This window comes from Sturnira hondurensis, unplaced genomic scaffold, assembly GCF_014824575.4.
Source record: "Sturnira hondurensis isolate 20B ecotype Veracruz unplaced genomic scaffold, ASM1482457v3 Scaffold0008380, whole genome shotgun sequence".
NCBI lineage: Eukaryota > Metazoa > Chordata > Mammalia > Chiroptera > Phyllostomidae > Sturnira > Sturnira hondurensis.
In genome coordinates this window covers 1788618-1800721 of record NW_028081011.1, presented here as the reverse complement: position 1 = coordinate 1800721, position 12104 = coordinate 1788618, and the positions used below count along the sequence as shown (strand labels likewise).

Genomic DNA, 12104 nt, shown 5'->3' with positions numbered 1-12104 from the left:
TCCTTATCTCTTCTTGCTTCTAGGATTCTCTCCTTCATTTTAATCTTGGCTAATGTAATGATGATGTGCCTTGGTGTGTTCCTCCTGGGGTCCACCATCTTTGGGACTCTCTGAGCTTCCTGGACTTCCTGGAAGTCCATTGCCTTTGCCAGACTGGGGGACTCCTTCTTTATGATGTGTTCAAATAAGTTTTCCACTTGTTGCTCTTCCTCTTCTCCTGGTACCCCTACAATTCAGGTGTTGAAATGTTTAAAAATGTCCTGGAGGTTCCTAAGCCTCTCCTCATTTTTTCAGTTTTTATTTCTTCATTGTTTTCTGATTGGATGTTTCTTTCTTCCTTCTGGTTCACTCCATTGATTTGAGTCCCACTTTCCTCCCCATCACTATTGGTTCCTTGTACATTTTACTTTATTTCACTTAGCATAGCCTTTATTTTTTCATATAATTTGCAACCACATTCAACTGATTCTGTGAGCATCCTGATTACCAGTATTTTGAACTGTGCATCTGATAGGTTGGCTATCTCTTCATTGCTGAGTTGTATTTTTTCTGGAGCTTTGATCTGTTTTTTTTTTCATATGGGCCATATTTTTTGTCTTGAGTGTCTATTACATAGTGAGGGGTGGGACCTTAGGTGTTCACCAGGGTGGGGCAACCAAGTCACTGTGTTGTGACACTGTTCGTCTGGGAGGGGTCTGAGAGCAAACAATGGTGCTTGCTCTGCTAGACTTCAGTCACTTCCCCTGCTTCCCACAAGCAAATTGGGCCCTTCTGGTGCTGGTCCCGGGTGTGTGGGATTGTATACATCCTGGAACCCTGTTGTGTCTCTCCAACAGACTCTCCTGTGAGGCTGGGAGTTTTTCCTAGTGCCTCAACCCCCACAGGTGTTTTCAATCAGTGTTTTGAGGCTTTATTTCCCACGAGGAGCCCTGGGTTGTGCAGTTTGTCTCAATCCCCAGTTTCGCCTGGTTTATCTATGCACAAATGTGGGACCAGATGCGCCGGTCCCTCTACATTTGACCACTCCACTGGGTCTACCTGGTGCTGCTTTGTGTGCCGGGCGTCTGCCAGCTGCCCTGCCGTAAGCCCTCTCTGTCCTGGCTCACTGACCCGGCCCCTCTTGCCAGTCTGGATGAATGTGTCTACTTTAACTCCTTGGTTGTTGGACTTCCATACAGTTCAATGTTCTGTCATTACTGGTCATTTCTTTGTTTTCAAATTGTTGTTGTCCTTATTTTGGTTGTATGAGGAGGCACAGTGTGTCTACCTATGCCTCCATCTTGGCCGGAAGTTGCATAAATTTTCTTTATGTACTATGCAATGATACCTCATCAAACGTGAGTTTTGGACAGCAATTGCATCATCTTCTGTTACTTTTACAAGTCCCTCACTTTCACCTCCAATTGCTGGGGCACCATCAGTAACTATACCAGATATGTGGACACTGGACAAAGAAAATCACTTTAGCATATTTTTTTACTCTTTCTTATAAGTCTCTTGATTTATTTGTGTCTTATAATGGCACTAAAGAAGCCATTTCTTCAGTGCCATTATATTCATCATCAAAACCTGTAAAAAAATGGCAAGGTGAGCTGTATCTATAGCATCAGTGCTATCATCCATCACCAAAGCATAAAATTTTAAATTAGCACCTTTGCTCTCCAAATTTCTCTTGATAGATTTTCCATTTTTTTTTGTTTTCAAATCGGTAGCTATCATTGAATTTCTTTTTGTTTGTTTGTTTGTTTGTTTTTAATTTAATTCTTGTTCAAGTACAGTTTTCTGTCTTATGAGATTTTCCAGTTTCTTCAGTTTGTCTGGCTATAGTCTGGTGAGACAAACTCATCTTTGAAATAGCCCCCCCTTTTTCTTCAGGGCAAATTACATCGGCCACACTTTCTATACATTGCTCAATAAACTCACCATGAGTAAATGGTTTTGATTTTTTGCTACTAAATATGCTACCACATAACTAGCTTTTACAATGGAATCTGCCTGAGTTGTTGTAACTTTTTTAAAAAAAATTTTGTTGAGAAGACAGACTTTCTTTCAGTTCCACTATTTTGTCCTTATTACACAATCTGCCATACACACCTGTTTTGGCAGCATGCTTTTGCATATAATGCCGTTTCAAATTATAGTCTTTGAAAACTTGAACAGATTTCCTCCAAGTTAAGCAAAGTGCCTTACCATTTGCCTCAACAAAAAAGTAGTCATCCGACTACTTTTCATTGAACAATCCTCCTTCATCTGTAATTTTTCCTTTTGAGGGTTCTTTTTTCTTTTGAAATGTTGTCGAAGCCATGCTGGGATTAAAAAAAATAATAACAGCTAAAAGACTTCCCTTATTTTTATTATGAAAATTAATTGACAGGAAGATAGAAAGCAAGGTTTGGGCCCTTCCACATTCTTCTCGGCTGCCCTGCAGGAGGAGGGGGAGAGCCAATTGTAAATCATGGCAGACAATGTGTGAGGCACTGCCAAGGTGTGGAAGTACCTTTAATAATCAAATAAGAAAGCTTACCTAACTTCTAAATAACATTAAACACCTAACATTGCAATGGCAGGTTGAAATATTATTGATAATCGCTGCCTTGCTAAGTCACCACGAGCACATGTAACGTCAGATGGTGTCAATTCTGCTGCCTGCTCTTGGAAGATAACACACTGGAAGCCGCACACCATCGTAAAACTGAAGCCATGTATGTGTACAAATAGCCAGAGTATATGTACATTTATTTTATGTGACATTGAGACATGTAATTACAAAAAAAATCTCATAATGTTTTAAGTAAATTTATGATTTTGTGTTGGGCCGCATTCATCGCCCTCCCGGGCTGCATGCAGCCTGTGGGCCACAGGTTGCACACCCCTGCTTCACAACTTCCTAAATCCTTTCAAACAAGCAGCAGCTGGCCTCAGTGAGCCCCAGGGCCAGAACTAGCAGCCTAGATTCACAGCTTGGCTTTGCCTGGAAATCTCTAAGCCCAGCGTAAGTAGCAGCCATCTCAAAATGCTTTATAACTCAGATGGGATGCCCTGGACAAAACTCCGGTTGGGGCTGACCTTGGCTTGCCCCACCTGGGAAATCCCAGGGCCAGTGCACCCAGTGGACATTTACAGACCACATTGGAGTACCACCACCCTGCCCCTGCACAGCTGATCCTCCACGGAGGGTAGAGGTTGGTGGTAAGTGGTCACACCCAATTCTTGCAGCTAACTGGCCTAGGTGAATCACTCCCCATTGATTGGCCAACAGCAATCAATGCTCAATTACAAGAGGAGCATGTACTCAGCCCACACGAAGGGTGCATCTCCAGTACCCAGCTTCAATGAGAGTGGAGGCTGTGCCACTGGACCCCACAGGACATCTACTACATTAGGTCACACTACCAAGACATGGAGTCAGAGCAGTCCTTCCTAATACATAGAAACAAACACAGGGAGGCTGCCAAAATGAGGAGATAAAAAAAAATGGCCCAAATGAAAGGACAGATCAAAACTCCAGAAAAAGAGCCAAATGAAATGGAGATAAGCAATCTATTAGGTGCAGAGTTCAAAATTCTGGTTGTAAAAATGCTAAAGGAACTAAGTGAGGACCACAACAGCATAAAAAGATCCAGTCAGAAATGAAGGGTTCACTAATTGAAATAAAGAACAATTTACAGGGAAACAACAGTAGAGTGGGTGAAGCCGAGAATCAAGTCAATAATATGAAACATAAAGAGGCAAAAACCAACCAATCAGAACAACAAGAAAAAAAGAGAATTTTTAAAAATGATGATAGTATAAGCAGCCTCTGGGACAACTTTAAGCAATCCAACATTTGCATCATAGGGGTGCCAGAAAGAGAAGAGAAAGAGGAAGAAATTGGAAATCCTTTTTGAAAAAATAATGAAAAAACTTCCCTAATTTGGTGAAGGAAATAGACCTGCAAGTCCAGGAAGCACAGAAAGGCCCAAATAAGATGGATTCAAAGAGGCCCATTCCAAGACACAGCATAATTAAAATGCAAAAGGCTAAAGATAAAGAGATGGGGGTGTAGAAGAATGGGGGATAGGTGAGGAGATTCAGAAATACAAATAGTGCCCTGGCTAGTGTGGCTCAGTGGATTGAGCATGGGCTGCAAACCAAAGGATCACTTATTCAATTCCAAGTCAGGTCACATGCCTGGGTTGAGGTTCAGGTCTCCAGTTACGGGTGCATGAGAGGCAACCACACATTGAAGTTGCCCTCTCTCTCCCTCCCTTTCTCTAAATAAATAAAATATTTTTAAGAGAAATACAAATAGTTACAGAATAGTCATGGGAATTTAAAGTACAGTATAAGAAAGGAAGTAGCCAAAGAACTTATACACATGACCTGTGCACATGAACAAGGGTGAAGGGATTGCCTGAGGGAGTTGGGGGTGCTGGATGGAGGGGAGAAAAGGGGGAAAAATCAGGACAATTGTAATAGCATAATCAATCAAATATAATTTAAAAATATCAAAATCGGTGAATTTTTGTGTAGCCATTTTAATATTGAAGATGGGAGAAAATATGCAACATTTTTGGCATATTATGCTTTATTATCTCAAGAAAGGTAAAAATGCAACTGAAACACACACAAAAAAATTGTTCCGTGTATGGAGAAAGTTCTGTGACTGGTCAAATGTGTCAAAAGTGGTTTGCAAAGTTTTGTGCTAGAGATTTCTCACTGGGCAATTCTCCATGTTTGGGTAGACAAGTTTAAGTTGATAGCAATCAAATTGAGACACTAAGAACAATCAACATTATACCACACAGGTGATGGCTGACATACTCAAACCATCCAACTCAATAAAGTGTTGGTAAAAAATTTTTAAAATCTTTTATTTTATGGAAAAAAACAAGTGAAATTCTTGGCCAGCCCTGCAAGAATTCTAGACCCTTAGCAAATGATTTCCAAATACTTTATTTCATTATGTGGGGTGGCTTTTCACTTTTCTGGTAGTGGTTCACACAAAAGGTTTTAATTTTAATGAAGTCCAACTTATTTAGTTTTCCTTTGCTTGCATGTGCTTTGGTGCCATATCAAAGAAACGGTTCATTGAAAGTCATGAAGATTTATAGTCTGAGCTCTTACATTTAGGTTTTTGATCCATGTCTAATGAATTTTTGACTGTGGTATGAGAGAGAGGACCAGTTTCAATCATTTGCATGTGGAGGTCCAGTTGTCCTGGCTTCTTTTGTTAAAAAGACCATTATTTCCCACTGAATAGCCTTGGTACCTTTGTAAAAATAATTAATTGAGGGATTATATCTGGACTCTCAGTTCTTTCCATTCATCCCTATGTCTGTCCTTATGCTAATACCAAACTTTCTTGATTAGTTGGTAGTAAGTTCTGAAATCCAGAAGTGTTAGTCCTCCAGCTTTGTTCTCCTTTTTCAGAAATGTTTTAGCTATTCCGTGTTTCTTGCATTTCCATATGAATTTCAGGATCATTTTATCCATTTCTCCTCTCTTTCTTACCCTTCTCTCCTTCATTACCGACTTTTAAAAAAAGACTGTATTTATTTATTTTTAAAGAAAGGGGAAGGGGGGGAGAAAAACATCAGTTAGTTTGCCTCCTGCATGTGCTCCAGTGAGGGACCAACTGCAACCCAGGCTTGTGCCCACAGTGACCTTTTGCTTTGCAGGATGTTGCTCAACCAACCGAGGTGCACTGGTCTAATCTACAAGGTCATTACTGTAAAGATTAGATTAAATGTGATAATATATTAAAGTGATCATATTAAGTAAATAATATATTAAAGATTATATTAAATGTGATAATGCACAGAAGAGACTATGGATTAGTCAGATCAACAGCTTGTTAACAACTTGTTGTGACAAAACAACAAAAACAAGAAGGCCCACCTTTTGGGGGGCACTTGATGTAGGCCCAACAAGGAGCTAAGCACTTGACATGAGTCTTCTCATTCACTCCTCATCATAACCCACGAGGCAGAGGGCAGTGTCATCAGTTCCCATTTTGTAGATGAGGACACAAACACCAAGCCATGAAGCGAAGTAATGGTCATGCAGCTAAAGAACTGAGCTGAGATTTTAGCCCTGGCTGGTGGCTTCTAAATCCAGAAGGTGGTCCTACTGGGCCATGGCCACTGGCCAGTCTTCTCAGGGTTTAGGGAGAAGCTTTAAAATGTGGGTTGTGGGCTGACTTCCAAGAAGTGATCTTAGGAAACCCGCAGGTGCTCCTTACCCAGACCCGGAATGCAGGCTGTGGGGTGGTGTTGTGGACAGAGGCCTGCAGTGTCCACTGTGTTGTGGATGACACGAGACGAGTTCACACGAACTACCGAGTTCTGTGTAGGAAAAAGGACGGTGCCCTGACCCTCGCCTTGATAAGCTTTTATTGCTTTTCTGGGCACATTACATTGAGGATGGTCCTCATTTACTATGCACAGGTTTGCTTTAGGTGCTTACCTTTTACAGAAGACAAAGGAGAGGATGTTACTAATTATATCAAAACAGAAGGATATTTGCAAATGTAAAGGGAAACATGGTTGAACTGGTTACACTCATTCTTGGAAGGTTTAGCATAGATTCTCAGAAGTTACTTTAAAGATACGCTGTAAACATTTTCTGCCTCAATTCAGGGTGAGGGAGTTTTAGCAAAAAGCAAGTCTCAAAGTGGCCTAGGTAAAATGCAAGCCTGATTCCCCACGGGAGAACCTATCCATGGGCATAGGTCCTGTGTGCAGACCTCGCTTTCCATTGGCTTTTCCGAGTGGGATCTGGGCCCACGCCACGCAGAACGGTCTCCTATAGGATGGATGGCATCTCCAGAGGGATCACCCCAGATTCTGCATCTCCCTCTCCACAGGTTCTTTGGGTAGATCTAATGAGTGGAGTGGAACTAAATGAAACTCTTCCTGGCCCCTGCCTCGGTACCCTGGACAGCTACAATAACCGCCCAGTCAGTCTCCCCTGCCCCTGACCCTCTTCTTCCCACACATGCCAGTGGATCCGATCATGTCACTAGATCACAGATCATTAACGTCACACCTCAGAACCATGGTGGCCCCACTGCCACAGGATCAAGGCTGAGCTCCACTGGTGAGAAGTACCACGTGAACTTTGATTTAAGACAGATCTCAGTTCAAATGGCCAGCCCTACCCCTTCCTTACCTCTAAGCCTCAGCTTCCTCGTGCATAAAGTGGGAATATTTGGTGGAGAGGAGGGATCTAAAGCACGCAGTAAGAAAGCACTCACCCATTTCATAGGTGAGCCAGGCTCTGCTCCATCCGTCTCCTCCTGCCCAGTTCGCCTAACCCTCACACCACAGCCCTTTGCCTGTGGCCTAGTTTTGCGTGATTTAGGGCCATCAAGACCAATTCTCCCTCCCTTCCTGGGACACATCTTGGGGTATTTGAAGCCATATATCACTACCATAAATATAAAACCCCTTATCATAGCAAGACATATTTAAATTAAAACGAGAAATACACATTATCACCCATGTGGGTGTGGCTGCCACTACAGGGAAAACGCAGATCCCACCTACACCTCACTTCTCAGATGGAGAAACCTGAGCACAGTAAGGAGCAGGGTCTGAGACTGAGCACGGGGTGCCGAATATTTCACACTGCTCCTCTTTCTTTTCTTCTTTTCTCTTCACCTCCCTTCCCCAAGTCGGCTCTGTCTGTACCTACTGCCATGCTTTCCTCCCTCTTGTCCCATCTCTCCTTCCTCTTTTTTCTTTCTACTTATCCCTTTTCTGCTCTCCTAGACTCTCCTCCCCTCCCCACTCTTACTTTAAATCATCGCTCTGACTGTTGGATTTCACCCCTTCAGGTGGGAAGTGTGTAGGTTCCCATTTGGGGGATCTGGATACTCGGCTCCGTGTTGATGTCTAGTCAGATTTCATTTTTTCCCTTTATAAATTGGGGTTAGCAACCCTTGGCCCCTCCCTCCCCAGATAGAACATCAGGACTGGGTGCTTTTAAAAAGAAGGGCCTTGGAAAAAGTCCCTAAAGGGTGATGCTCATCAGGTTGAACACCGCACCTTGAACTCTCCCATCCAATGAATGACCTTCTACCATCCCACTCTGGCTGCAACATGTGGGCAGCTAGCACTTCACCTCATGCCTCCCACCCTGCTCAGCCCGTCCTCATCCTTCTCAAACACGCTGCTTCTGCCGCATCTCTTCCCTCGCCACTTCCATCTCCTGCCACACCCCACTCCCACCACAGTCGCCCACTGAAGCATAAAATGCAGACCACAGGCTCTCTCCCTTGAATCGTTGAGGCGCAGAAGTTACAATGGTATGTCGTGAAATGGAGCCACAAAATGCCACTGCATCTATTAAGGGCTCCTCACTGAATGCTCCCATTCTCTGCCGGGTGAAGACTTTTACTGCTGGCTGATGAGGGGAAGGTGCAAGGCTGGTGAGGAGCTGAGTGGGGCCCCAAGCATTTTTCTCTCTGTAAAGCAGGGCCGTGAAATCAGTCTTGGCTTTATCAGAGGACCTGCCTGCTGGCTTCTTCTTGTACACACTGACCTTATTCAGGCTGGGCAGTTACCAGATGGGAATCCTCAGTCTGGAGGAGAGGTACCCAGAGTTGGCCTACCATACAGTCATTCTACACACACTGGCCATAGGACTGGTGATGTGCTTGGGACTTGGTGGGCATGGAAATGAGGCATTGGCCTCACAGTGTTCACGGTCAAGCAGGAGACACAGATGCACAACTGGCCATTAGGTGACACAGGCCACTGTGCTCCCCCGCCGGTGTGTTCCTGGTGCCCTAGGAGGCCAGAGCATGGAGGGGGAAAAGCCAAGTGTTTCCATGAGACATGAAATGGAGAAGACTGAAGGTTGGTGTTTAGGGGCAGGGCTTGGAAATTGAAGACACTATGACAAGAGTCTCTAAATATGGGATCCCAGCCTGAGATCTAGAAATGGGGCATGGAACAAGGTGGGTGCCACGTTCCGCTCTGTCTGATAGTCACCTCAGTCCCTAACAACCATTGTGAACTGACCATCATGATTTACAAATTTCCCTCGTGGTTACCACTGCCTCCCATCTTCCAAACTTGTCGCACAGCTGTCAAATTTGAGTGCATCCTGACTTTTCTCCCAGCGGAAAGGGCTGGTTCCCCATTCCCCATGTATGCCCCTTATCTCAGGTTGGGGTCCCCATTCCAGGGTGTGTGGTCTAGTGGCTTACTGAAAGTGCTTCCAGGGGAAACTAGCAGGCGATTGGGGAGCAGACCCAGATGGAAGGAAGCAGCAAAGTCCTGCAGCACGAAGGGTAGCTGGATTGCCCCGACCAAGAACTCAGGAAGCAGTGTAGGTCACATTGGACCTGGAGTCTGCATCTTTCCAGCAGACATTGGTCAAGGGCTGCCCTACAGCTGTAAGTGTCTAGGTGCTTCACACTTTCCTAGAGCCTGCAGGTGAGGCACTCTGGCAGCCTGATGGCTAGGACTGCAAGACTTCCAAGAGCCAGTGGTAAAGGGGTCCAAGGGAATACAGACATATAATGAGAGCCATCTGCTTGCTTGATGTCCACTATGCCAGCACCTGTAACGGTTTATTATACACACTTGATCTCAGCTCTATCTCCCTATTAAAACTCTGGCCATAGCACACATCTAATAAAAATTGGTGAATAAATGGAAGGAAGGAGAATTTCTTCAGCTGAAGAAATTCAGAGAGGTGACTTACCTAGGATCCCATAGGGAATAAGCAGCACAGCCAAGACATCGATCAGCCTTCCTGACTATGCATTCGAAGCTTTTGCACTTGGCCCTGTTGGGGCAATGCTCCCCACTCTGACCCTTTCTTAGAGCACCAGTAGAGTTGACTCAACTGGGGAACAACTTCCTCTTTGTAGAACTTAGGCCTCTAGGACTTCCAAGGAAGCCTGGAGGGGTGGAGGAGAGGTCATATTAGTGCATATTTCCTCCTAGCTTCCTCTCTTAAGGACAAAGGAAGGGTGGAGTGCTTTTCAAGGAACCGGGCCCATTGTTTCCAAACCTTCTCTTTCTGTACCCCAGCTTTGAGCCCTGAGCTTCCTTCCCTGCTGTCCAGGACATGATGGGCCTCACAACCATTGTAGCTGGCTTCCTGCTCCTGGCCCTATGTACCTACTACCTTGCCCCTGAAAATAAGATTTCTAGACCTAGCCTAGGTCTCTTAGGCAGGACAACCATTCTGAGGGCATGGCTGGGATGGCACAGTGAAGGGTTGAGGTCCAACCACTCTGGAGCTGGAGGAGAATGCTGCAGCCCAGTGACTGGATTGGAAGTACTTAGTGCAAGAGAAGGACTCCATATCCGAAGCCCAGAGCCTAGGGCAGACTGAGAAAGGTCATGGCTCTTGTCTCTTCCCATGTTTTAGGCCCTGTGGCTAAACTGTTTTAGGCTGCATGGCCTTCATTTCCAAGAAAAGTGAGAACAGTGTGGTAAGCTACTAGCTGTCCAGTAGGAGTATCTGCCCCCAAGGCGAGAGTGATGTAACTAACTAGTATTTCTCCTTGGGCATCTGCTGGGGGTGGGGTGCAGGGAGATGAGACTCCAGGGCCACTGAGGAGTGAAGTCAGGAGGCTCTGGCCTTGTGACCCTGGGGAAGTTACCTCACCTCCCTGAGCCTCAGTTTCCTCACCCATAAAACTACAAAAAGGAGTCAGAGTCAACAGTCATTTATTGAGCACTAAATGTATACTAGGCACCATTCGGGGCACTCAGGGTAGAGCAAAAGTAGGTTTATAGTTGTTTGTATGGAAAACAACGCTATAACTAATAATAAGAATAAATGCTGTGTTTGTGTACTCACAACTGTAAACCTACTTTTCACCCACCCTGTATAACGTTATCCTAACTAACTCTCTTGAACATCCTATGAACCAGACAGAGTTATCTTCATTTTGCAGAGAACAACTGAAGCTCCAAATGGCTCGAGGTCACCTAGGAATCCCCAAAATTCATAGCTGTCTCTCACATGAGGCAGGAGGTGTGAACCCACTATATAAACAGTGGCATGACATAGAAATGTGGTGTTCATATTAGGAACTTTCCCCACTGGCATGAGGCTCAGATCTATAGTTTGGTATCCCAAGCTCAGAGCTGGCCTGGAAGAGGGCATCCGGCTGCCCCGTCCCAGCCCCGGACCCCATATTGACCTTACTCCCTTGTGTAGTGTGTGAACTTGAGGCACGTGTCTTTTTTCTTGAGGGCCTTCATTGCATTTTCTTACTCCTCCCTGTGGGTAGCAATCCAGCATTATCTGAAGGCAGGACTGGGCCTCTCCCATCAGACAGGAAGGTGACTGAACATGTGCACTGAAACAGAGATGCAGACACACAAAGAGATGACACCATATTAGTAATGTGCTAAGAGAGTGGGCAGCAGCTTGCCCTCCATGGGCTGTCACAATGACTTCTTCCTCAACAGCTCCAGGTTTCTGCCAGGTCCCAGGGAAGCCCCGTCAATTTCTCACAGCTTTGCCACCAAGCAGGGCCAAAAATCCCGTGGTGACCCTGAGAAGCACTGGGTCCAGAGGTACATGAAAAACTTGAATGCTAAGTGGAAGAGACACCCCGCCAACAGCTCTGTGTATCTACTGCCCAACCCCATCCTGAGGCTTAGGTCTGAGTCTCAGATTCTTGCCAGTCTGCTTAGGGCCTGGTGAGCCAGCAGTAACAAGGGAATAATAATATTCTTGTTACTTGGCCTCATTCACAGGAGATGTGTCTAATCCAGCAACATTCAACAAGTGTGCTGCAAGAATTTTTAAAACATGCAATATTTGACTATTTAGTCAAGGGCACTAATCTCTTTTCCCTTAGAATGTCAAATAAAAAAAAGACAATGGCCAACATAAAAATAGTCATCCTGGTTGTTGTTTTTTGTTAGATTGACAAAAAAGAAAAATTTTGGAATGTCACAGAATTTTAATAATTAGCTTGTATGCCATGAGATGAAAAAGATTGAAAGTCACTGGCCTAGTCTATAAAAAACCCAAGGCAGACTTCCGGCCAAGATGGAGGCAAATGTAGATGCACTTTGCCTCCTCACACAACCAAAATAAGGAGAACAACCAATTTAAAAACAAAAAACAACTCACAATTACTA

The 12104-nt window shown here is 44.6% G+C and overlaps 1 protein-coding gene across 1 annotated transcript; it reads left to right on the top strand.

Annotated features, from left to right (window-relative positions):
• The first annotated feature begins 10399 nt into the window (after window positions 1-10399).
• On the top strand, window positions 10400-11661 carry LOC118992762 (C-C motif chemokine 24-like). Its single transcript, XM_037054721.1, is given in 2 exon segments — window positions 10400-10497; window positions 11472-11661. Coding segments are annotated over 2 exon segments (288 nt in total).
• Window positions 11662-12104: the final 443 nt, after the last annotated feature.